Source organism: Xyrauchen texanus, chromosome 36 (assembly GCF_025860055.1).
Source record: "Xyrauchen texanus isolate HMW12.3.18 chromosome 36, RBS_HiC_50CHRs, whole genome shotgun sequence".
In the NCBI taxonomy this organism is placed as follows: domain Eukaryota; kingdom Metazoa; phylum Chordata; class Actinopteri; order Cypriniformes; family Catostomidae; genus Xyrauchen; species Xyrauchen texanus.
Genome location: NC_068311.1, coordinates 9,095,980 through 9,123,704, shown reverse-complemented (window position 1 = coordinate 9,123,704; position 27,725 = coordinate 9,095,980). Strand labels below are relative to the sequence as shown.

General features: G+C 36.6%; 1 protein-coding gene across 12 annotated transcripts; it reads right to left on the bottom strand.

The window, feature by feature from the left end:
- Nucleotides 1-2,733: 2,733 nt before the first annotated feature.
- On the bottom strand, nt 2,734-26,253 carry LOC127630041 (ETS translocation variant 1-like). 12 transcript variants are annotated; one of them, XM_052107431.1, is made up of 13 exons: nt 26,114-26,253; nt 25,298-25,405; nt 24,738-24,825; nt 24,406-24,453; nt 18,193-18,252; nt 14,466-14,595; nt 10,678-10,866; nt 9,855-10,102; nt 7,977-8,045; nt 7,799-7,867; nt 7,287-7,456; nt 5,034-5,135; nt 2,744-4,458 (listed from the first exon to the last, which is right to left on the bottom strand). In XM_052107431.1, exons 2-13 carry the CDS (start codon nt 25,355-25,357, stop codon nt 4,237-4,239), a joined length of 1,455 nt encoding a protein of 484 aa, XP_051963391.1. In that variant the 5' UTR covers nt 25,358-25,405; nt 26,114-26,253; the 3' UTR covers nt 2,744-4,236. The 12 variants fall into 12 exon arrangements, with proteins under 12 accessions (XP_051963400.1, XP_051963402.1, XP_051963391.1 ...); XM_052107430.1 differs by having other exon boundaries at nt 25,976-26,185; XM_052107434.1 differs by having other exon boundaries at nt 2,745-4,458; nt 25,313-25,405; nt 26,114-26,252.
- Nucleotides 26,254-27,725: the final 1,472 nt, after the last annotated feature.

Sequence of the window (27,725 nt, the reverse complement as noted above, 5' to 3'; positions counted from 1 at the left end):
AACTTTAGTCTTTAGGCCTAGGATTCTTTGTAACTTTGTTTGTTTGAGACCCCCCTCATTGAACACCCCTGATTAAACACTAAAATGTGTGTAAATATGTTCAGGTTTAAGCTAACTTGCACCTATACTGGGTCACAAATGAGACGCGTTCACCATCATACACGTTTGTTCAAGCGATAATACTTTTCAGATTGCTATTTTATTTATTTTATGTGACTGCAAACAGTCTGAACGGTGGTCGTTTTAATGCTGTATCAGTCAACCTTTCCAGTGCAGTTGTTTCCTTGAATTACCTTGTGAATGATTTATGCTCACCAGTATGGCCCTCAATGACTGAAGGCTGGGGGCCAATAGTTTTTTTCATAGGTAAACATGCTATATTAAAAACCAACTTGTTAGGAGGCTTCAAAGACATTTCGGCTTCACAGAGAGCATTTGGTCTCATTTCACTTGTCAAACATGTGAGTGTCACAAGCACTCAGACAACACAAACCATTTCCCATAAGTAAACACAGGCAGCCGTTAAACTAAGCAAGGTAGAAGGACACTAAGCAAACATAGATGTGGACGAACAGGCCACACCGAAGCTAAACTCCTGGAGTTACTTTGCTAGTGGATCCAGTAGCTTCGTAGTACGGTAGTTATTTGCTTACTGGTAAATGGTAGGGGATGGCCGATTTATCACTTCAGATTGGTTCAAATGTTTGGTGAAGACAATTTGAGAGAGGTTTAATGGGTCGTGTTGTTTGGTGTTTGGGAGTGTTACTGCTATTATGAGTTCAAGTGGCAACAATAAAACACAGTGTTTTTCCATGCATGAACAAAATGAACAAAAAAGATTTATTCTGTGCATCCAACATTCAAATAGACCTAAGGGCAATTCACTGTTAAAGATAGCAGAAAGCCGACATCTGTAGCCCCATTGAAAGACGTATTTAACAAGATTAGCATGGCTATTATCAAACCAGGTTCCTTTTTTTTTTTTTTCTGACCTCTTTTCAACTCACTTTCCATTGCAAGTCCCCACCAATCCACAACATATTTAGAGCACAGAGGGGTTTTGCATGAGATTTTAATGTTAGATGTTTGAATAAACCACTGTCATTTGTGCTTTTTTTGGGAACCGTGACAGTCGTTTAACAGCCAAATTTGACCGCTGCAGCTTTGGGCTAATGTAAGCGCTCAATATTATGGGACACAGTTGTGGGGGTCGTTTACCAGTGTGTGTCGTTGAAGACGTGTTCTTATAAGCATACAATGAAAACATTGTATCTGCACCACTCAAATGCAAGTTTGTATTAATCACAGGTACATGTTTCACAAAACCACCTACAACAAAGCAAGCCAATAAATAAAAAATGACTCAATTTAATTTAAAATGACTATTAATTAATTGAAATCTCTTTCATTTAAATCACGTTTCCTGATTTAATACTAAAATACGAAAGAAATTAAACCTGGCTGCCTTTAATTAATCATTTAAAATTAGATTTTTTTAAATGATATTAAATTTCAATTTTTTATTGTCACCATGAGTGAGAAATGTGAATGAAACCAATTGTCAGTCATGAAAAAAACCTCAAATTAGACATTGATATTTCTCAGGGCAGCATTTTGACAATAATGCCTCCAGCTATGTGGCAATTGAAAACTGAAAGAGATCTGTCTTATCTATCACAAAGGGCTCATGCCAGGCTTAGATGGAGGCACTAAAAACTTGAAAAGTCCCAATCCAAATGTGCACTGCCAAGCAGTATTACAGTAAAAAGTGAACATTATGAAATTATTAAAATGGTTGAACTAGAAAAAGGTCTCAATAATAATTTTCAATGAAAGATAATCCTGAGAGCGTTCAATAAATATATTTCTGTCAGTATCACCATAGATTTGGATACATAATGCATGATACAAGTGAACAATATTGGTTATTTGATAGGCCATTGTTTTAATTGAATTGAAATGTTGGACTAAGATTTAGATTTTTTTTTTTATCCCCTTTTCTCCCCAATTTGTAGGTCCTTGTGGTGGCGCGGTTACTCGCCTCAATCCGTGTGGCGGAGGACTCAGTTGCCTCTGCGCGTCTGAGACAGTCAATCCACGCATCTTATCATGTGGCTCGCTGTGCATGACACCGTGGAGACTCCATATGTGGAGACTCGTGCTATTCTCCACGATCCACGCACAACTTACCACGAACCCCATTGAGAGCAAGAACCACTAATCGTGACCACAAGGAGGTTACCCCATGTGACTCTACCCTTCCAAGCAACCGGGCCAATTTGGTTGCTTAGAAGACCTGGCTGGAGTCACTCAGCACGCCCTGGGTTCGAACTCGCGACTCCAGTCAGCGTCAATACTCGCAGAGTTACACAGGCCCCCAGAGATTTTGGTAATTTTGTTTACATCATCATTTGGATTGTATTATCAGCTTTTTATTCATATAAAATGGCAATAAATAAAATACATAAAACAAAATAAATATTATCAGGTATCAGTTTGTATGTATTAATGCAATAGTTATCGGTAACATGAACTTACAATGAACAATACTTGTTTAATGTCAATTTCTACATATACATTTTTAACATTAAATTATATATTTATTATACATACATGTTACCATTATTTAATGCATTTTGATCAAACAACGAACAATAACATTAACTAAGATTAGTAAATGCTTTAAAAATATTGTATCTAATGCATTAACTAATGTTAACATATAGAATCTTTTAGTAAAGTGTTACTGATTCGGAAAAATCACATTCAGTTAACGTCTTAGAACTCTCTCAAAGCATATTTAGGGGAAAAAAAATAAAACAAACTGTATTTCAACTATTCACTATTTTATTACAGAAGTGTAGCTATTGCCATTCTCTTTGCAATTATGTATACATTTTTTATATTCAATAAACACTGATTTTTTTTCTAATGTAAAAAAAATGAATGAAGAAAAAAAATTATAATTATGAACGTATTACAGGCCATAGCTGCCATCTGATTAAACGTGACTAAAATTAAACAAAAAGCAGCATTGAGGTGCATTAACCTGAATATACATGTTTATATGTTCAAAGATGGCATGGGGGAGCAGGTAATAGACCAACATCCACTTTTTTAGTTTTCTAATGTAAAAAGCAATTAGTCAATCTACTGTAATAGTATGTAACTTTTAATAGAATGATGTCATAGACATGTGTGAAGCTTCAAAGATTTGATATCTAAAGGCGGTTTTATATAAAAAGTCATATTCAGTGAAATATGGCATCAAATATATTTCATACAAGTTCCTTAAGTATACATTTATTGGAGATGTTTATTTAAATAAGTCTAAAGAAAATTGTGAGTAGTATTTGAATCACCATGTAGTATTACGAAATCATGCTGACATGGATTTTTTTTTCTTTCTTGCGCTAATTCATTGAGATATATACGGGTATAATATTAGTTTATAATAACCCTTCACAAATAACAAATCTGTCATTTGTTGTAACTGTGCTAGTATATAGCCACCAGTCAGTACCCAAGTGAAAATTCTGTCATTATTTACCTCCATGTTGTTCCAAACCTGTTTGACTTTATTTTTTTTCTAAGGAACACAACACATGTTAGGCATACAATAAAAGTGAATGGTCATATGAGTTTGGAACAACATGAGAGTTAGTAAATGATGGCAGAAGTTTCATTTGATCCCTTTTAAGGAATTTTCTACTGACAAAATACAAAGTGAATAGGTTCATATATGTGCTCATATCAACATGTAGAGTTTGAAGGATTTTATTTCCATAGTAATACACTGTATTATTTACTTAGTTACTCAGTATGACACCAAGGGAGAGAAAACAAATGCGGTGAAAATGGGTGAAAATATCAAAGCGCTCCACAAACAATCCCAGAAGAATTTCAATGGTCAAAGAGGTTGTTAATTATCCACCCATGTGCTCCAGACTGACTAAATAAACCACAACTGTCCAGAGGGAGGCCATTTCCCCTCAAGAGACTTTCGCTGTGGGAATACGGCATGCTGACCCCATCCCCTTCAATAGCAACAAAAAACACCAAAAGGAGCATCTAACGTAACTACAGCAGTAAGTTTGTAACTTTACACACTGCGTCCTCTGTCCATAAAGTGCACTCTTTGTCCTGGGGAATGACTGAGAAGGAAATTAGGGAAAAGTCTGAAAGTTCAGAGCGTTTTTTTAACGGCCGCAGCACACCGTTTTTGTTTAGCAGTCATCAGTAGACGTAGCCCTCACTGTATGGGTGCGGGTTGCAGTAAGCGCCCTCTTGGACATACGCCATGTTCTCATCGAAGTGTGACAGTGGCACAGTGTCCTCTTCGTTGATTTGTCGCTCCAGGTCGGTCTTCAGCACTGGACGTTGATTGTCAGGAAAGGCCATTGAGAACAAGGCCTCAGGGTCACAGACAAACTTGTACACATATCTTTCACCTGCCACCTTAAGAGCCAAGAAACCACAATATTACTATACATTTCAACAGTGCAGGGAAAATTTATAAAATACAGAGAACATTTTCACACTGCTTTAGAAATGCTGTATGAAAAAAAGAAAAATGAAAAAAAAAAAATTATACCACAGACTTGATTTACATAATTTAGCAATGTACTGTAAGCTGTACCTCAAAACATTCTGTAAGGGGCTGTTCACACCAAACGTGTGTTTGCATCCATCTGCACTGCTTTTTTATTTTCTATATAAACATACACTAGACGGACGTCTTTGACGGTTGTACTGCATCTCAGTGTTTTTTTAAAGTTTAAATACAATGCAAGTGAATGGTGGCCAAAATTTTGTCCAAAAAGCACAAAGACAGAATAGAAGTAATCCATATGACTCCAGTGGTTAAATCCATGTCTTCTGAAGTGATATAATAAGTGTGGCTGAGAAACAAATTATTTAAGTCCTTTTTACTATAAAATTTTGTCCCTGCCCAGTAGGTAGCGATATGCACAAAGAATAAACATTTGAAGTCAAGTAGTCAATTTTCGAGTGGTGATAATTTTGCTTTATACCTTTTGCATGATGCCTTTTTCATAGTAGTAGCGCAATGATCTGCTGAGTTTGTCGTAGTTCATGGCCGGCCGATTCTTTTGAATTCCCCAACGTCGTGCCACCTTTTGAAGCAAAGGAAACAAGTTGTTACAGAATGAAGTACTCTATTAATCTAAAACACAGACAAAGAACTTTCCCTCAAATTTCCGACATTCAATTCTTTACAAATTGACAAAAATGGGACATGACGCTTACTCACTAATAAACTAGCCCACACAGGGGGCCCTTCTCAAAAACAAAGCACTGAAAAGGCTGCATCTTAACCTTGTTGGGGGTGTAAGTCAGGTCTGCAGCCTCAGATTGGACACAGCTGTGTTTTTACACCTCCAGTTAGAGAAGTGTTCATTAGGAACAGCAGATCGTGGCAGATGTTCCTGCACCTGTCCATATGACCACCCACCTGTGCCCCCCCCCCTTTCAAATCTCTCTCCCACCACTCTCTCAGAGCCCAGTGCCATGGGCCTTTTTCACTCTATTGCAGCTCATTCACGCCTTGCACTCGCCCAGTCGATCCCAACAGTTCCCAATCAGCTGATGGCATGAATAACAACCCTGTTCCCTACAGCTGCCCGGTGGACCAATGCCAATATGCTCACACTCACACATCGACCAATACCCACACGCACACAAAGTTTGTCACACATCACACAAACACACCTCTGTCCGCCCTTTCCAAACACTTTGGGTAGGTTGTCATCATAGCAATGACTTTTGGAGAGTCGACATGTTGAAATATTTTGTTTGTTTGGTTAGAGTCCTGTTTGGGTGGACATGAAAGACTGTTTTGTATATACAATGTAGGTTCATTCTAGGAATCAAAACTTGCCTTTCAACTTAAATTGGAAGTACTTTGATCTTATATTTAAATATTTTGAATGTTTTATTTACCTTAGAGACTACATTTAAAGGGCTAGTACACCCAAAAGTGAAAACGTGGTCATCATATGGCTTCATTTCTTACAAGGAACACAAAATGAGATTTTTGGCAGAATGTTAGCCTCAGTCACAATTCATTTTTATTGTATGGAAGAAAAAAATAGATGCAATGAAAGGGAATGGTGACTGAGGCTAACAATCTGCCGAAAATCTAATTTTCACGTAAATATAATCACATTACTTATTTTACATTTTAAATCACTCTTCCTAGAAAAGTTTTAGATTTTCCACTCAAATTCAAAATGTCCGTTTCCTCGTCATTCGTTGTCGCACACCCATCAGCTGTATGCCACAGCTAACAGACATACATATGAATATTTTAAATGCATTATACAGTAAATATTACTTTAGTGCAATTAATGTAGAAATTCAGTATCTGTATTCTGATTACAAGAATTTAAAATGTAACGTTACATTACTTTTTTGACTAAAAAGTAATTAGCTTAACGAATTACTTTGCAATCGGATACACCCAACACTGACAGCGACATAAACTCACAATTGCAAGCAAGTTAGAATTGTGCATTTACTTTATATCTTGCAATTGCACATGTATATCGCAAAATTGCAATTTATCTTTATAGAAATAAAGTCAGAATTAACTTTTTTATTCTGTGGTGGGATTAAGGCACCATATAAACAGCTAGTTCAGACTCTTAAACTCTTAAACCATTCAAAGCCATTGTAAAATGCTAATACATGCACACCTGTGACTGCACATGATATGCACATTGTATATTAATGGGGTTAGGGTGTCAACAATAAATTCACCACATATATAATACATAATAATATCTTGGATGACAAATTTTCAATTGAAATGATAGGCAGTGTTGGGTAAATTATTGAAAAATAGTAATTCACTAATTACAAAAATCTCAAAAATTGCTATCAGATTACTTTACTAACTACTTTCATTGAAAAACGAATCACAATACAAATTGCTTTAATTTTAAGTTACTTACTCAAAAATTCTAAATAATGTCTATATTTCTTTCTTGTTCATTGTTACACATAAGTTATACACTCCGCAGCTCACGTTTTCTTCACAATGACGCGTTACGGGGCCATAATTCATGTAAATAATATATTAGAAATAAGCGTAACCCTATAATGTACTTAAAAATATTTAATTTAAATGTCAGTAACTGTAATCTGATTACAAGAATGTCAAATGCAATGCATTACACTACTCTTTTTGACTAATAAGTAATTAGATTACAGTAACTAATTACTATTTAATTAGATTGCATGCAACACTGATAATAGGCTAGTACCTCTTCAGGCTCAATGAGTTTAAACTCCATGCCCCGACCAGTCCATGCAATGAAATGCGAGTTTGAAGGGTCGTCAAGGAGAGCGACCAAAAACTGCCAGAGCTGCAGCGAGCCTCGTCTCTGATAGGTCGGGCCTTCACGGTACAGCCCCGCCTCCTGCTTTATGTCACCTGTGGGTGGAAAGTAAAAAAACAAATGTTAACTCGCATAGCCAAATCGTGTAGTGCCCATGGGCAAGACAGAAGCATTGTAAAACTATACAAGAAAATCATCAGGCCTTCACAATGGTTAAAGCAATAGTGCATTTACAAATGTTTATATCTGAGATTACATTGATCTTTGTATAAAAGATGTCTGGTTGCTCATATACAGTACAAGACCACAGATGACATTAAAAGGTCTTAAATGAAAGAATATAATTTTTTTTCTTGAGAAAAGGTTAAAAAAAAACACAAAAAAAAAAACAATATTAATCAGGACAAAAATGTGTAAAAAAAAAAAAAAACACACACCCTCCACTTTCTCTGGGACCACGCATGTGTCGTCATAGAAGTGCCTTGCAACTTTGTCGAACATACAGCCTATGGAAATGTGACATTGGCACATACATAAATATACAGTATTGATCATATTAAAAAATAAATAAATAAGCAATATTAGATGCTGTAAATACATGATGTAGACAGTTACCCTCTGTTCTGTTTGTGTGGGCCAGATATCCCTCTTGTCTCAGATATACAGAGTGACAGCTAGGCACTTCTGAAAATAAAAAAATTAACAAAACAAGCAAGAATTTTAGATTTTGGATGTTATGCATTAGTTTGTCAAAAAAAATATTGTTCTACTAAAACCTAAAACCATCTAAAAAATAGTTTTTTTAATTATTTGATTACAAGTAATATTATTAATTAATTTTTGTTTTATAAATTAATTTATTAGGTAAAATGTTACAATAAGGTTGTATTCATTAACATTAATTAATGCAATAGTTAACATGAATTACTGTAACAATGACCAATCATTTTACACCATTAATTATCATTAATTATTAGCATTTCAATGTGTTTAATGTAATAAATTATTAGGATAAGTTAACATTAATTAATGCAATATGAAACTAACATGAACAAAGAATGAACACTAGTATTTTGACAAATTAACTAAAGATTAATATTAACAAAAGTCAACGTTATATTCAATAGAGTAGACCAAAATGTTATGGCCAAAAGATTTGTGAAGATTAACCGGACTTGATGCCGTCTGCTCCATGTCACTCATGTTGTTTGTTGGAGCTGTGATTCAATCAAAGTGAAGCAAGACAGCTTAAGTGAATGCTCCATAAAACATCTAACCCTGTTTATTTGGACCTATAAAGATCTCTCAGGGTTTCATTCAAGTAATGGGCCTGTCAAGGAAATTACAGCTGATTAAATTAGCCACTGACTGCCCAGTCCTTACACAGCTCACCACAAACAAGCTCCTTTATGAGGCAGAATAAATTCTTGTAAATGGCTGGGAGGGGATGCAAAACATATCAATGCTCTCCTCCCTTGATATAAAGAAGGAACGCAGACAAATAACTTGTGTTAGTCACATCAGTTTATAATGTGACAGTTGTGCAGTACCTAAAAAATGTGAATGGCTGAATTAATGAAAAAGTAATTTTAAGGTGTTTTATTCTATACTCACAATGTTTCAAAATAAATGAAAAACTGTTATTTTATTACATTACAAAATGCATTTTACACTTCAGAAAATGTTCTTGGCAAACAAAAAGTCTATAGTGCATTCTGTATAAATGTAATAAATCTTTGAATTCTTTGTGTTGACATCAAATAAATAACAGAAAAGGCCATTTTACACTCAGGTTCTGTTTTCCAGATTCACATAATGAACAGGAAACAGCTGAGAGGCAGAACTGCCGTCTCTCCTGACAGGGTGCTGCAGTCCACCCCCATTTTTTTATGAATGAAAAGCAAAAGCCTCTCCATTCATGCCAGAGCTGGGCCGACAGCCTGGGGACCCTGGGGGAGAGATTAGGGGCCCCTTTTCCAGCCAGGCCCTCAGGAAATGAGATCAGACCCAAATTTTCTAATAATAACACTAATTCTATCAATCTCCCCATCCCTAATAAAGTTGCTATTTGCCTATATGTGTAGAAGAAAAAAAAAATTATTCCAGAAGATTGTTAGACTGAGTCATATTAGGTTAGTGGCTGGGAGTAGATACAGTATCTGATATTAAATACAAACATAACTTGTTTTAACTACAAAAACATTTATTTCTCTCTAACCTACATTAAACATGATTTTTGTATCTGAATTTGGATGTTTGATTAAATTGTTCTGTTTTTGTTACTCAACATCAGCATGCAGTTGTTACCCTAAAGAGCTGTATCTACTTTATTTAACCTTTAAATAATGACTTTGGCAAGTGTAACCTAATGTAGTAAGGTTAATTCAGTTATATTAAATAAGTATGAAGTATAAATATATATAAAAATATATGAAGAAATATATATGAAGCTGTGTACATTTTAGACAGGCAACGCATAAAAATGACACTAACCTGAGTCATATGTAAAGTCACGGGGCTCCTGTTTGATCATCATGGAGTGCGGGTACGTCTGGGGGAGAGGGACCCCCACCATGGCCGGATGCTCAAAGAGAGGGTCTGTGAATTCCTGCTTGAACCCCTGAGGAGGGAAGGGGATGCTGGGCTCTGACATCTGTCTGTGATACATGGGCCGTCCGTCCCGCGACATTGAAGGAGGAGAGGGGAACGAATGACATGGCTCCGACAACTGCCGCCGAAATCTGAAGCAAATAACGCTGAATGAGTCTTATGCATTATAGCTTTTTGTGGTATTCCAAAATGAGTTATCATAATCATCACTTATGGTCGACCAATATGTTTTTTTTAATGGCCAATGCAAAAATGTGGGTGGTCGAAATAATTCTGATATGTTATAAATACATACTTTTTAATGATGGCAAATTAGTCTGCTAATATTAAGACTTCATATGACACAATATTTCACAAAAACGAAGTGAACACATTGAATGTTTATGATGCATTGATGTCTAATGTTTAAAAGGCTATACTTGGAACTCACACAATTACAAATTATGTTAATCAGCCAAACGATAAGCACAGTAATGTTGAAGTTCTTTTAAACTTGACATGGCATCTAGAAACCGTGGTGCTCCTGCACAAGATGCTGAAAAATCAGTGCAGCGCAATGGTCAAAGATGTCCGTCTAGTGCATGTTTACATACTGAAAAAAGACAAATTCCTTGAAATATAACCATTTAACATATTAAACCTTTTTGTATTCCACATCCATTGCAAGCAACATATATTTTGGTATGTGCACATTAACTCCCAGTACCTGTGGTCAATGGGGTAAGCACTGTCAGGGAGGGGCTGGGGTGGTGCGAGGTGAGGGTATGTTCTGTCTGGTTTAGGGGTGGGGGCAGCGGTGGGGGACACATGCTGGCCAGGTGACACAGGCGTGCTGCAGGGGGTAGACACTGGGCTGGAGACCTTCATTCCCGTGGGATGCTTCTGCTCATAGGCACTGCAGTCACCAAGGAACAAGAGCAGTTAAAGTTAGTTTATCCTGGGGGGCTTTAAGATTTACATTTATTACTATGGGATTGTGCTAGACTTAATTGCAATGAAAAAACATAAATGAACCACCTTTTCTATGACACTTAATATATAATCATCTGGTACTTCAAGAACATGACTGGAAATTGAGAATTCATGTCTCTTGGATTTTGTGTTTCAAGGAAAATACAATACCAGTCAAAAGTTTTGACATTCTATATTATTACTATTTTCCACAATTTAGAATAATAGTTAAGTCATAAAAACTATTGAATAGTACAAATACAAAAGTAATAATCCCCATACAAAAGTATGGGGATTATTTAGAGAAAACATTGTAAATAAACCATAACTTTATATTTATAATATATACACCGATCAGCCACAAAATTAAAACCACCTGCCTAATATTATGTAGGTCCCCTCGTGCCATCAAAACAGCTATTACCTATCGAGGCATGGACTCCACGAGACCTCTGAAGGTGTCCTGTGGTATCTGGCACCAAGACGTTAGCAGCAGATACTTTAAGTCCTGTAAATTGCGAGTTGGTGCCTCCATGGATCTGACTTGTTGGTCCAGCACATCACATTGGATTAAGATCTGGGGAATTCGGAGGCCAAGTCAACACCTTGAACTCTTTGCCATTTTCTTCAAACCATTCCTGAACCATTTTTGCAGGGTGGGAGGGCACATTGTCCTGTTGAAAGAGGCCACTGCCATCAGGGAATACCGTTGCCTTAAAGGGGTGTTCGTGGTCAACATCTAAACATCTTTAGTTAGGTGGTACGTTTCAAAGTAACATCCATGTGAATGCCAGGACCCAAGGTTTCACAGCAGAACATTGCCCAGAGCATCACATTGCCTCCACCGGCCTGCCTTCTTCCCATGGTGCATCCTGCTGCCATTTCTTCCCCAGAGACAGCGCACACGCATGATCTAAAAGAAAACTTGATTCATCAGACCAGGCCACCTACCTCCATTGCTCCGTGGTCCAGTTCTGATGCTCACGTGCCCATTGTAGGCACTTTCGGCAGTGGACATGGGTCAGCATGGGCAATCTGACCGGTCTGCGGCTACTCAGCGCCATACGCAGCAAGCTGCGATGCACTGTGTGTTCCGACACCTTTCTATCATGGCCAGCATTACGTTTTTCAGCAATTTGTGCTACAGAAGCTATTCTGTGAGATTGGACCAGACGGGATAGCCTTCGCTCCCCACGTGCATCAATTAAATTTTTGTAAAGGAAGGTTAGGGTTAGTTTAGGGGTAGAGGTTGTTGTATTGTGTCTGTGAGACTCTAAATAAACATGCTGAAGTGATGCCCCTATACGGTTATTGTTTAGTGTTGCACTCGGGTGCAAACAGCATCTTCCATTATTTGTACCAGGGTTGGGGTACACATAATATTTGCCTGTAACCATCACTTGCCCTGGGGTCTGGGGTGTAAATAGCATCTACCTTTATTTATACCTGGATACAAGTAGCATCTGCCATATAAATAAAAACATATGCTCAAATTCTTGCAATTATTTTTGTACTGTAGACAAACACACACACACACACATACATATATATATATATACCTCCGCCTATATACACACAGTGATGGCCAAAACTATTGGCACCTTTGGTAAAAATGAAGAGAGAAAAAAAAAAAGTGGAAATCTCATTATTAAATGAATATTTTTCTCCAAAACGCATTGGCCATAATTATTGGCACCCTTTAATTCAATACTTTTTTCCAACCTCCCTTTGCCAGATAACAGCTATAATTCTTCTCTTATAATGCCTAATGAGGTTGGAGAACACCTGGCAAGGGATCTGAGACCATTCCTCCATACAGAATCTCTCCAGATCCTTCAAATTCAGAAGTCCATGTTGGTGGACTCTTCTCTTCAGTTCACCCCACAAATTTTCTATGGGATTCAGGTCAGGGGACTGGGATGACCATGGCAGAACCTTGATTTTGTGGTCAGTGAACCATTTTTGTGTTCATTTTTGTTTTGGATCATTATACTACTGGAAGATACAACCAGGGCCCATTTTAAGCTTTCTGGCAGAGGCAGCCAGGTTTTGATTTCTTATCTGTTGGTTTTTGATAGAGTCTGTGATGCCATGCATCCGAACAAGATGTCCAGGACCTCTGGCAGAAATACAGCCCCACAACATTAAAGATCCAGCACCACATTTAACCGTGGGTTTTTCTTGGGTACTTTATCTCTGTGTGTGCCAAACCCATCTCTGTTTGCTGCCAAAACGCTGTTTTTTTCATCTGACCATAGAACCCGGTCACATTTGAAGTTCTAGTAGAGTCTGGCAAACTGAAGACACATAAGTTTGTTGTTGGATGAGCGCAGATGCACTATTTTTCTTGAAACCCTCTCTAACAACTTGTGATGTAGGTGACGACTGATATTTCTTTTAAGACTTTCTGACCCCAAGACATTTCAGCAATTCTCCAGCTGTGATCTTTGGAGATTCTTTGGCCACTTGAACCATCCTCCTCAATTTGCATGGAGACAATACAGAAACACGACCTTTTCCAGGCCGATTCTTAACATCTCCAGTTGATTGGAACTTGTTAATTATTACCCTGATGGCAAAAATTGGTATTTTCAATGCGGCTATTTTCTTATAGCCACTTCCCATTTTGTGATCTCAACATTTTTCTGCACATCAGATCTATATTATTTGGTCTAACTCACTATAAATGACGATTAAGAGATTTTGGCCTATGTGTTCTCATAAATATACCCCTGTGAAACAGGAAATCATGGCTGAACAATTTCATGTTCCTAGTCACCCAGGTGCACTACAAAATGTTAAATATGAATGGAACCTTATTGTAAAGTGTTACCATAATTTTCCCACCTGATATGCAGCTGTTGTTGATTAGTTTTATAATCTAACAATAATAAAACCTAGCTATACCACAATTATGCCCCCATATATCCCCATTTAACTCCTCCCACCTCAACATCTCACAATCAAGGTAAAGAAGAGCCACCATCTGATATCTTGTCAGATCTAAACCTTAATGCAATTACATTCTATTCAAAAACACTAAAAGACAAGGAACAGACTTCTATGGCACCTCTGAAGAGAACATCATTATCACAGATGTTGTTAGTTCAGTTCGAGTGCCATCTGCAACATGAGGGCAGGTTGGCTCCGCCAGTGAAATAAAACATCCAAGTGAAATGTCATAAATCTAAAATCAAATCAATAGAAAGATGACTGTAACCAGGCAACCGTGTTTGCCATAGACGCTTGTCCAAGTGGAAAAGCTATTTATTGCACTAAATGCACCGTACCATAATTTCTTTCATTTCTTTCTTTCTTTTCTCCCTTTTATCATATTGCTTTCTTCTTTTATCATATTGCTGCTCATAGGGCTGTCATAACACCCCTAAACCATGAAAAAAAAATATATAATTACAGTAACACTTGGTCTCTTGTGCCATATTGCTTTAATTAAAAGGATTTTGTAGGTAGTATAGGAAGAACAGTGAGTGTCTGTGTGAATGAATGTGTATATGTGGGTTTCTGCGTTACGCTGCAGTGTACCTGATGTTATACAGGCACTTCTCTCCATAGTGGAGTCTGAAGGGCCTCTCTTGACTGCAGGCTGAGCCCAGATCAGTACACGGGCTGTGGGGCTCTCGCTTTATCCTCAACTGGAGCCCGTGGAAAGCCACTGAGAATGAGAGAGAAGCAGAGACAAAGATCAACATTCAAAATGCCAACGTTTGGTTGTTTTCAAAGTACAGTACTTAAAATGTCTTAACTTCTTACAGTGTTACCTGATACCTCACAGACTTATACTATCATTGATCGCTTGACTCTCTTTCTAAACCTCCTAACATTCTACAAAGCACACTTACAGTAGGAACAACATCTGATTAAATCTGGTCATATTGAGAAGAGATAAAGGCTTACTGTTTGTAAAGCATTGTGAATGAATGCCACACTACTAATCTGGAAAGCATTATTACTCCTATCTTTTGGCCAAATTAAAGCTGTCAAATGTCGAAAATTCTTCAAGTGTTGACATTATTCCTGCTGCTTGTTTTTTTCACAGCATCTTCCTATATCTTGGCATTCTGTTACTTGATTGACAGCTGTTGTCGCCATGTCAACAAAGAAACAGTCATAAGACCCCTGAGAGATATGACCTTTCAGGGTCATTGGTTAAGGGTCAAAGTGAAACCAGGTAAAGATTTTGATGCCGATCAGAGAATCACAAGTTAAGAAAAGCCTCAACCATGCTATTTACAAAGTAACAAGTGTAGAGATGAAGAAATAAGACTCGGCAAGAGTAGTTATTAATGTACCCAAGATTTGGCTTGAACATTTATCATGGTATAAATAATGGGGATCTTCACCCCTGAATGTACCTATCAGTCTATATAGATATCTAGAGATATAACCAAATTTTCAATTGTTTATACATCTAAATTACAAAATGATACTAATGTTTTTATACTGCATGCAAAAAATTGAGAAAACAAAAGTTTAAATAGGAACTGCTAAACTGATTTGGTTGCTTTGATCTTTGTATATAATGTAGTCAAATAACATTCAACATATATATATATATATATATCTTTCTTAGTAAAATATTAATGTCTACAGCACAAATTTCTGATATATTTGACAGTTTTTCAATGTATTAAATGGCCTTGTTAAAATATGTTGTTCATAATAGTAGATTCTAAAAGTAGCACTACAAATTAATAATTTATACATGCAAAGAGTTCTTGACGGAATAGATTTAGAACTATGCAGACAGAAGAAATAAATGCCATAATTAATTTTACGCAAAGGAATAAGAGTAAACGAATCAATACAAAATCTGTTAGCAGCCTCTTCTTATTTTGCAGGATGCCATACATGCAGAATGTCATTCGAGGATTGCAACAATTACATATGCATTGATTAGTGTTAACGGACAATTATTTAGAAGAACTCGTTTATGACATTTACTGCCAATATTTGTATCCTTGCAATTTATGACATGAGTTTGAAACCTCATAAGCACGCCAAAAGTCATTTTAAGTGGGTGACTAAACATATCACCCCTTAAAAAAATCTCTAATTAAAAAAAGAGGATGCCTTGAGTATAGCTAAATATTCACAATTTCCCATTTCTTAAGCAAAAAAATGTATAACTAATTTTTGTTATTGTGATACAAAACTGGAAATCAAACATTAAAGTTCCATATATTAAAAATACAGAACTACCCACCCCCACCCCCCAAAAAAAAAAAAAAAAAAAAAAAATAAATCACTCTTTGTTTACTCTTGTGTTGTTCCAAAACCTCAGTCACCATTCACTTTCATTGTATGGAAAAAAAAGAGCAGTGTCAACATTCCTTTAAATTTCTCTTGTGTTTCACAGAACAAAGTCATAATTGTTTGGATGATGATATAATTTTCATTTTGGGGTTTTCTACTATTTTCTACTACTATTTCGTTTTCTATTTAATAACTACTTGAACTTAAATTGTCTGATTTTAAGCAACATTTAGTACAAAAAACAACATTTCTTTTCCACAAACCCCCATTTATAATGCTATAGAACACCAATTGTTGCGTAAAAAGGGCTTTTTTGGCATTTAGAAACATTTAGTGTTTCTAAATGCCATGGTATGTCTTTCTTCTGTAATGGTCATGCATTTCCTCACCCTCATGTCTCTCACTTTCACCTCTTCGCTGACTGTTACTCACTGATAATAGATTCAGTCACACCTACTGTTTAAACACCCTGGGCTTGAATTATGGTGGCCTTTAAAAAAGGGCAAATAACTAGCAAGTAAAATAATCACTGTTTGATCACACTTCTAGCCAGCAATCCACAGAGTGTTATAAATTATTGAAACCCATTCTCTTAGCAATTTCAAATGCATAAAATTGAAATGCATATTATGTTATTTTTCAAAACACACTGAACTGAGGAGTTCAAAAGTTTGAGACCACATTGTAAATATGGGATGTAAAAATAATGCAAAAAAAAAAATAGAAGCATTTTCACTAGTGGTCTCAGACTTTTGTATTGCAAATGTGAAAAATCTAAAATGAACCTTTTCGTGTCAAATGTGTCTACCATGCAGCAGTTTGAAAGGAGTATTTTTAATAGGGTGTGTTTTCCTCATATATCTGTTTTCTCTATTGCTTTTTTAGGAATGGGCCACATGAAACGGAAATGATCCACTGGCATTGTCAACTCACACCCATATGGGAGGGCCAGGATGCCCGTTCAGGAGCCCCACTGCCGTGCCCTCACTCTCCCTCCATCTGCCTGTCCCTTCTCTCCTCCCTTATCCCACCGACTACGCCAACTAATACACTGCATTATTTTAACAGTTTTGTTTAAATTTACCTACACTTCTGCCTTGAAGAATTATGGGGTAATCTTGATGAGTGTTACTTACTTAATGTTTTTATTATTAATATATCAATATTTAAATTATAGTTAAATATTTTGTAATTCACATAGAATATATCAGTTTTTAAATGATAATTTTCAAACGCAATATAAAAAGTTGATTTGCTACAATTTTGGACTACACGGCCATCGTAGCTATATGGACACAATCAGGTCGCATAATAAACAGGTTAATTAAACACGATTAAAGTCTTTCTTTTGTGAATATTTCACGTGATCACTTTACTGATGGTCTACACTCATAATTAAGTCTAGCTTACATTATGGAAAGAGTACAGGACAATACCCCATTATCTGCAAACAGTACTATATTTTATTTTGCTGATGAGCTTGACTTCTGTAGAAAGACAAAGCCCCCCTTTTTCTCTCCTACATCCTCTGTAGCGGAGTCTGTTTTGGCTCCTCTTTAAGACATAAGCTGGACTCGCTCCCCACTGTGCCTCATTCAGTCCATGCCACTTCCGACACTGGCACCAGCTCTGCCATGACCACTCTGCGCCAACTTTACTTCCTATGCCCATTTAAAGGCCTATTGCTTCTGGCTGCACTCATTGAGAAGGTACACAACCTAGAGAACACACGCCGCTTGCTCTCAATCCCTCGGTTTATTCACGGAAAAACAGCGGCGAACGACAACATGTATTAATATTAAAATTGAGAGGTTTTGAAATCATATAGCTCCGTTTGTAAAGGCATTATGCAAACAGGGGGAAAAAACAATTGAACAAACATGAGACTCTTGTTTTAGTCAGAACCTTATACATAAGTGTTACTGTTTGAAAATTCTGTTAAAATAGATTGTTTTGTATATTAAAGAGCCATAAACGTTTCTTGAAAAAGACTTACACTTACAGTTTTCACTCTGAAAATCTGGAACAAACTGCTCATCATTGTCAGGTACTTGAGCTGTGAGGAAAAAAAGAGAAGAGAAACAAGGGTAAACAAATGTTTTCTTTCATAATTATTGTGTTACATTAACAAGTACAGCTAACGCAATCTGCATAGCAATAATCACTTAAACTAGCAATTTCCTATAATAATCCCCTATAATTGAAACACTAATGATTTGAAATTCTCAAACCAACCCATAAAGACATTTATTGGTTTAAAACAGAGAAAACATATCCGCCAATTATGTCCATAATTTAATTTTAACTTAATTTGCAGGGCAAAGCAGGCTCTTGCGTGTGAAATGCATTTAAAATCTGTCTCTCTTTCCCAATCTTTCTAACATCCACCTTCAGCATATGTTGGTAGTTTACATACAATGCTTTTGGAAGGTCAGCTAACATGCTATACTCTAATAACTAATAATTTTGATTATTATTTTCTAAATATTTGTAGTTTTTATGATCTCGGTAAATGAGAGACTACATAGAATATTAATGCTTTTAAAAAAGTCACTTGTCTCACCACAGGACCATTGAAAATAAATTAGTGATTTAAATGGTGCAAAACTCAAAGGAGATTTAAAATCTTGATGTTAATAAACAAAAGCATGCTTAAAATACTTTAAGAATTCAAAACAAAAAACAAACACTCAACACAAATCTAGACTTTGAGATAAATAACTGTCCACAAAAAAATTCTAACAGATTTTCCCTTTACAAAGAGGCCTTTTGATCATGTGTTTAATCAATGGAAAAATACTTTTAGGATTGAAAAACACACAAATGCCAATCTAGACTTTGAGATAAATACCAATCAACAAAAATATTTCAAATTGATTTTCTCTTTACAAAGAGACCATTTTATCATGTGTTTAATCGTCTGAAAATTACTTTAGAATTGAAAAACACACAATAACCACAAATCTAGACTTTGAGATAAATATTGAGAAAAATACCAGTCAACAAAAAGATTTTCCTTCCACAAAGCAGCCTTTTGAACATGTGTGTTTTCCACAACTATGCTGTGTCTTCAGAAGGATAGCCACGCAGTGAGAAAACACCTATTGTTCACACTGTCTAATTGGGACACATCCCCACTGGTGAATGCACCTGTACCTGCCGCGTCGGCTGCCGTCCAAACAACACACGTTCCCTTACCTTCCCCTCTCTCAAAGCTAATGCTAAAATAATTAAGTGTGTTCATGTTTATATCACATGCGTTTACACTCTTGTAAGACTTCTGTTGTTTACTGCATCTTGAAAACGCACTGTGGCAGAACAGTGCAAGAGACCTCACTGCACGGGGTTATTAGCACATTTATTCATCTGTGCTAAAATTGGATTTTCATTTTTACAACAACAGTAACAAGTCACAATATGCACAAATCAACATTTGCTTTTTGTAAGGCAACAAGTTTCGCTTAGCTTGTTGGCTTTTGTGCTCTTTTTTTCCGGCAAAACTGTTGAAGTGTTTTGAGAGATTGAATGGGATGAACCGTGTCCTAAATTCTGTCTGGCCTAAATTCATACTTTCGGAAAGTTGACATTTCCTGGAATGTGACACGCTATAGTCCATTAAAAAAAACTTTGTTTAACAGCATTTTGCTAATTCTTTAATAATTATTTTTCATTACAGCTTTTATGATCTCATATGAATTAAAAGACTACACTGATCAGCCACAATATTAAAACCACCTGCCTAATATTGTGTAGGTCCCTCACGAAAACAGTTCCAACCCGCATCACATTTCAAAATTTGAGATGATATTCTTTTCACCAAAATTGTTCAGAGCGGTTATCTGAGTTACTTTGTCAGTTTTAACCAGTCTGGTCATTCTCTGTTGACCTCTCTCATCAACAAGGCATAAACTGCCGCTTACTGGATTATTTATTTTGGTTTTTGGCACCATTCGGAATAAATACTAGAGATTATTGTGAAAATTATTGTGAAAATTCCAGGAGATCAGCAGTTACAGAAATACTCAAACCAGCCCGTTTGGTACCAACAATCATCCATGCGATTATGTAATCAGCCAATCGTGTGGCAGCAGCGCAGTGCACAAAATCATGCAGATACAGGTCAGGAGCTTCAGTTAATTTTCATATCAACCATCAGAATGGGGAAAAATGTGATCTCAGTGATTTGGAGCTTGGCATGATTGTTGGTGCCAGATGGGCTGGTTTGAGTATTTCTGTAACTGCTGATCTCCTGGAATTTTCACAATAATCTCTAGTATTTATTCCGAATGGTGCCAAAAACAAAAAACATCCAGTGAGTGGCAGTTCTCAGGATGGAAATGCCTTGATGATGAGAGAGAATGGCCAGACTGGTTCAATCTGACAAAGTCTACGGAAACTCGGATAACTGCTCTGTACAATTGTGGTGAGAAGAATATAATCTCAGAATGTTATTCTGAGATGCGGGTTGGTGCTGTTTTGGCGGCACGAGGGGACCTACACAATATAAGGCATAATTAAATGTTGTTTAATTATTTGTTAATACCCATTTAAAATGAGTACTGATGGCAAAAAGGTACAATTTTTGAAAATATAAAAGGAACTGATGACTAGTTACAGGGTGTAAGACCTTTACTCTTACATGCATTTAAATTTTAAACCTAAAAATGTTGATTAAAAAACATCAGTGCACATGCTATGCATCATCTACCCCTGTCTACTTTTTCTGTGCACAGTTTTAACATGTTCCTATCCAATGTAAAGATGAGCATATTTAAAAAAAGAAAACCGCTTCAAAATTTAAATAAGCTACATATCATTTTACTCAAAGCACACACAAACTATAAACCATGTACTGACCTCAAACTCAGAAAGTTGTCTGACAATCAGGACCAAATTGCATTTAAAATATTTTCCAGTTTTGTGGTGCATTTGTAAAAGCTAGTAATACTTGAGCTGCGCACAGCTGTCAACTGAGCAACATTAGCAAACCTTTTAAAATGTTACACAATCCCAGATCAGAACCGTTAACAACAGAAATGAAAAGACAAAGTGAATGCCTAAAAAGTAGCATAAAAATCTGTTCAAAAGAAAAAAGGTGAGAGAAAGAGACTAAGGAGGAAGTGGTGACCTGCAGTCAGTTTTCTCAGCAAGGTGAACGAGGCAACCTGTGAATGGGACAGCTGATCCCAGCACCAATCCTGAGGCTGGTTAAGGTGTTGGAGCATGTCCACCAGTTTTAGAAAAAAAGGAAGCGCGAAAACAGGACAAACTGCTGTGCTTCAAATACAGAACAGGCCACGAATGGCGCAGACTTAACTACATTAAGAGCCACCTATAGACCTGTAATCACCTCTTTGCCTAACAAAGGGAATGGGAAGTAGGGAGGCTTTTTACTAAGTATTCTACAAAAACGGGAGATTCCCTATTGCGGGGGACACTTGGGTAAATTGTCACAATGGAACTTGCCATTAAATAGCCTATTATATGCTTTTCAGCTAAATGTAAACAGTAAAACAATTATAGAACACAAAGCAATTGATGGAACAGCAAAACAATTTCAAACTAATTTTTTTTTTTTGCCTGAAAAATTTGATAATTAATGAATTGTATACATTTCTAACATGACAACTTGCCCTGACTTGACAATTATGTATAATATCCCTGTCCTGAGAACACATTTAAACCTTTGGATAAAAATCTATTTCCATTTTATCAATGACCAGTGATTTTATTGTGTATGCTTGTTTACACAATAGCTACAGCAAAAAATAAATAAATAAAAAAAGAAAGAAAATTATGATGACGATGATATTGTAACTTTTTTTTTTGTTTTTTTTTAAATAGGTGTTTGAATCCAACATAAAAAAATAGAGACACCAAGCATTTGTGTAGTTCACCTTTTAGTTACTGAGATACAACCCATCCCTGTGTGACAACATGCCCCGGTCTCCCCTGATAAATGACTGCCACCTGTCTCTGGCTGAAATGACATATGTATTTCAAATGATGACCCATCAGCTCTTCAGTCTACGCTGCCGGAAATTCTGTCCGTCGCTCATACGTCTTCCTCTTCTTTCCAATTACCTGAGCTAGTAAATCTCTAAAATGAAACCACCAGGTCTTCGTTTGGGTTCTAATGGACAGGAAGTCATATATTAAATCTATCTACAATTTATCTCTAATCTTTGGGCGCTGAGGCTGATGGATGTGAGACAGGCTGAATTGTACTCACTGTAATATCTACTCCAGCGACTACTTTTTTCTCTGCACACTGCCCCCCCCCCGCCGGATACAGTAAAATATTTAAGTCATGTCTTATTCTTTCAGAGGCCCTGGGGTGGATTTGGCATAATCAAACTTGCGACAAGGACAGTAAAGTCCAAGATCTGTTCTAAAGCGTACTTTTAATTTTAAAATCCACAATAATACTGCAAGCATTTTTAAGTATATTAAAGATTAAATTAAAGCGGCCTATTAAATATTGATATTATCTTTTCCGATGCAGGTGCCAAGATCTTTTTTACTCTACTGGACAGATCTAGTTAATATTTCCTTAGATGTTTGGCACTTTACAAGATGTACAATTCACACAACAATGTCCTGTAGTGCAGCTGTGTGAACATTTGAGTTAAGTTAAAAAATAAGATACTTAAATATGTTGAATTAGCTGCTAGATCATCATGCGTTATAAGTCTAATGTTAAAATTCCAGGTACACAAGAACCATGATGGATCATTATTTTAGTGATCACTAAAATAAGAAACACATTCATCTTCATTTCCCCTTTCTGTCCAAAATGCAGGCAAATTCTTCCCGCAAATTAAAATGAACCTACAAATGCACACATGCAAAACACTGGCTTCGGTTTTACAAACTACTTTGCATGATATTCAGCTGTCCAACTACTTTTTTCTTTTCCTTAAATTTGCAACCACACTGCTTACACAATAAACATGCCTAACCTGTTTGCGTTAAATGCGTTAAACTTTTGCACTGCTTTGCTTACAATAATAAATGTCAATGATTACGCTTAATTGCAGTGTCCTACAAATGCAAAAATCACAATATTATATTCACCAAATCTTTCGAAAATATTTAAAGTTAAAAGTTATTTAATTAAAATTTAAAAGATGGATTTACATTATTGTAACAGAATTAAGGAGGAACGGTTCAATTACAAATATCAGTTTCACAATTGACAATTTTTTAATCCTGTCATAACCAAACACTACTTCTAAGTTAAATTTACATAATTTAGCAATACTAAATAATTTAAGAGTAAAACTACAAGCACCAATTAACTAACTTCAAAAACAAATCTGAAATCCGAACATCAAAACTGCCCATTGATCATTTTAATTTTAAAACACAGTTACATATTTTGAAAATATATCACATTAAAAACACATTTCCAAACACATATAATACAAATCTATAACCAACCCAAGAGTGCCAGTAAACCATTTACTAACCTAAAGGTCGGTGCTGCAAGCAAGGAGGGAAGAAGACACTCGCGCTTAACTCCTGAAGCATCACGTTTGAGTTAGACCACAATCAGCATGTCTTGCCATGAGAAACCAAAAAATTGCCAAAACAAACAAAAAGTTAGAAAAAAAAATTAGAGCGGCAAAAGTTGAGGCTCTAGAAGCAATCTACCGTCAATCAACTCTCTCGAAAGGTGCCCATTTGTTTAACAAAAAAGAAAATACAACATCAATGAAAAACTATAGAACTCAAAACTCAATGTGAAAAGTATCTAGCTGGAAAGAAAAAGAATACGAGTGAGGGAGAGAACATGTGCGCGTTTGTGCGTGCAAGAGAAAGAGAGAGAGAGAAAGAGAGGTGGCTGTGTTGATGGCTCGTCTGCCGTAGCTCTTGCCAAAAGCGGAGGAGAGCAGAGCAGAGTGAGCGAGACAGCAAGTTCTTCTGGTAATCTGTGATGACACTCAGTGTAGAACCTCCTCGGTCTCCCCTAGACTCCTGCTCTTCTCAAGCTCTAATGTATGCATGACACACCAAGTGTCTTTGCAACAGAAGCATTAATTGGACTGCAGATTAGGTCTGTAACTTGAGGCATATTTGTTCCCCACCCCCAAATGTCCCCCTGTATCTCCCCCCAAGCACTCTCTCTTCATCAGCTTTTAAACAAAAGCATGATCATCCACCGACAAATCTTCAGCAAGAGTCAAGAAAACAGACAGGAGCTTACCTTCTGCAAGCCAGGTCTCCTGAAGTTGACTGAGATCTTGAAAAAGCTCTGAAACAAAAGACAATATAGAGTTAAGATGGTGAAACAACAAGTACAAAGCTTTAATTATGAGCAGACAATCAAGGCAAGCTCGTGTTTTGACACTCAGACTGAAGAACGCATCTCAGGTTGAGCTTCTGAAGAAGCCCTCAGAAAACCGTGCTTCTTCAGTTGTGGTGATTGAGATGTTAAAGCCCCGAGTTGCAGTTGGCGACGAGCGATATTGCATTTTGTGAAATGTTAAGAAGGCGTGAAATGAACATTGTCTTTTTCACCCACACCTGAGAGCTTACCCTCGGTGTCCAACGCCAGGACCGAGTTAATGAATTTTCGTTTCCTGTCTTTCGCTGCTCTCGTGTTGGACGTTTTCCCCCGAGGATTCTAAACAGAAAGCAACAGATCAATTGTCTCAAATGAAGATGGAGTGTGTGCTATCTTTTGAAAGAAGGCTCACACAACTTTTGCTTCATGCAATCGTGGTAATGTTTGACTGGTAAACTAAGACATTTTCTTCATCTGGTAACATCGAAATGAACTGGTTTTATTTAAGTCTAATCTAAACACATTGCATCATTAAAATATCTCTTGCGGGATCTAAATTAACTAAGTTTTATTCAAATGTTTTAATATGGATCAACCTGACATTTCAGTCATTTCTAAGGATCAGATCAGGCAGAATTAGCTCCTTAAGGAAACAGTTGTACTTTTATTGTTATAGTGCTGTATTAATACATAGAAACAAACATTTTCAGCCCAACTTTAGGCTACAACCCTATAAATGAACAGTCCAAAAAGAAAAAGAAATGCTGTACATAGCTACATCCATTTACAATAAGGGAGTGCACCACTTTACCTTCATCTGACTTACACGAGAATTTATGAAAGGCACTTGTTGGTCGTAAAGTCCATCCATTCTGCAGCGTTAGGATTCTCTTGAATTGATGTGCGTTGTCCGACCACCCTTTGAAGAAATAGACTGACTTTAAGCGATTTATTGGAGATGGAGAGGAACATGAGTGAACTTGCTGCGCACTGGAGGCGCATTTAGTGGGTCCATTCATAAACAAATAGCCTAATTGATTTTGTTTGGGCTACAGGTATGTCGCGAAGGCAAATGATTTTAGTCTAGTGCCGTATGTTTTTGTTTGGTTATTCTTATTTAATACGTTGTTATTTCATTAAGACGGACTGAACTGTTGAAATCTTTAAATACAATGTTTAAAAACACAACTATAGATCCACGATTAGCAAATGACTCTTTTGAGTCGTTTTTTTCTTCGCATTTCTATTTCGGAAAGGCAAAGCAGTCTGAATCGGTTCGCAAATCACTCGGAATCGTTCGGTCGCCTCTCACGCGGACTGACTCGTTTGGAGCGGTTTCTCACACCGCAAAACAGTGACGGGATAATTCAGAACATGAAAATACCCATACCTAAAACCTCAGCCCCTAATGTTTTCGAATTCTACAGACAAGTACTAAATTGAGCAGATCCATAGTAAGTAAATAAAGTTGCAAGGAAAGTTTTCATACCTAAATGTGATGTGCGTAGTGCGGTGACTAAATATTTTAAACGTAATGTGAAGCGCTCCTCCTTCGGGACTAGACTTTTCTAATTACGTTTAACCGTAACGCCAAAGGTGATGGAGAACTCAAAGTGTGTCCACTCACCGCATTCATTGATGGGTGTGTCGTCGGCACTCGCGTCTCTCCTCCGCCTGCAGCTTTTGCGAGCAAGTCAACACAAGCTGCTGGTCCGGGGGCCTCCCTTCAGAAACAGCCGGCGCGCCGCTTCCCATTGGCTGTCACTGTGCTCTGCCGGATCAGATTTCCACCCGTCAATCAAGAGGCTATTCTTCCTTCATTAATAGCAATATCCAAAACTCATACTGTAATTAAAAGACATTGATTTATAAGAAACATATAACATCAATGTAATCTCTATTGTGGCAAGATGTTTTGGAAATTATGTGCGTAAAAGCGCACATCGTCTCCTCTAACTATTGTTTACAAATAACCTGTTTTTGACATGCCAAAAAAAACAAAACAAAAAAAAAAAACAAGGTCTTGAATAAACTTTATAAGATGGAAATGAACAAACAGGGAATGTTCATGGTAATTGTTTATGGAGTTTTCAGATGAATTCATTATTTTTAATAACATTTTAATTAGCTTGAAGCAGCTTGTTGTGTTTCCATGTTTTATGGGGACTTTCCATAGATATAATGGTTTTTATACCGTACAAACTTTATATTCTATCCCCTAACCCATTTTTTTGCATTTAAAAAAAAAAAATCATTTAGTAAGCCGTTTTCCTCATGGGGACTGACTAAATGTCCCCCACAAGGTCAATCATTTCGGGTTTTACTATCCTTATGGGGACATTTGGTCCCTACAAAGTGATAAATACACGCTCACACACACACACACACACACACACACACACACACACACACACACACACACACACACACACACACACACACACACACACACACATGTTGTGTTTCCATGTTTTATGGGGACTTTCCATAGACATAATGGTTTTTATACTGTACAAACTTTATATTCTATCCCCTAAACCTAACCCTACCCCTAAACCTAACCCTCACAGAAAACTTTCTGCATTTTTACATTTTCAAAAAACATAATTTAGTATGATTTATAAGCTGTTTTCCTCATGGGGACCGACAAAATGTCCCCACAAGGTCAAACATTTCGGGTTTTACTATCCTTATGGGGACATTTGGTCCCCACAAAGTGATAAATACACACACACACACACACACACACACACACACACACACACACACACACACACACACACACACACAAATAAATAAATAAATACTATTTTTACTTCCACTTTCCATTAACTAATGCAACACAATTTGAGAACATTGTCAATTTTTTTTCATTGCATTCTGTCCATTTAAATGTGTAAAATGGTTTACTTCTACTTTATGGGTTTACCCAATTCAGTTAAGTTCTTTCTACACAAAATGTTTGTGTTGCGATTACATAGTAATTTTAAGTTAAGAAAACTCATTTTAAACCACTGTCCTCGATTGAATCAATTCAGCAAAAGGGCTATTTTTTGAGTGAGGCCCAAACAATATTCCTCACTCCAAATTAGTCAGCATTAGTTAAATCTCTTTTATGTATTTATGTACTAGCTAGTCAAAGTGAAAGTTAGCATGCTAGATACATGCTGGTTGTGGAGTAACTAACTAAAAGTAGCGACACTATGAAATTAACTGTTTTTTTAGTAGAGTAACAGTAG

Excerpts from the sequence above, each read along its gene's own strand:
- LOC127630041 (XM_052107431.1), bottom strand. The coding sequence starts at position 25,357 with ATGGATGGACTTTACGACCAACAAGTGCCTTTCATAAATTCTCGTGTA. Across the intron at positions 14,596-18,192 it reads TCAGAGTGAAAACTGTAAGT|TGGCTTTCCACGGGCTCCAG; the intron begins GTAAGTCTTTTT and ends TCTCATTCTCAG. Across the intron at positions 5,136-7,286 it reads AACTCATTGAGCCTGAAGAG|GTGGCACGACGTTGGGGAAT; the intron begins GTACTAGCCTAT and ends TTGCTTCAAAAG.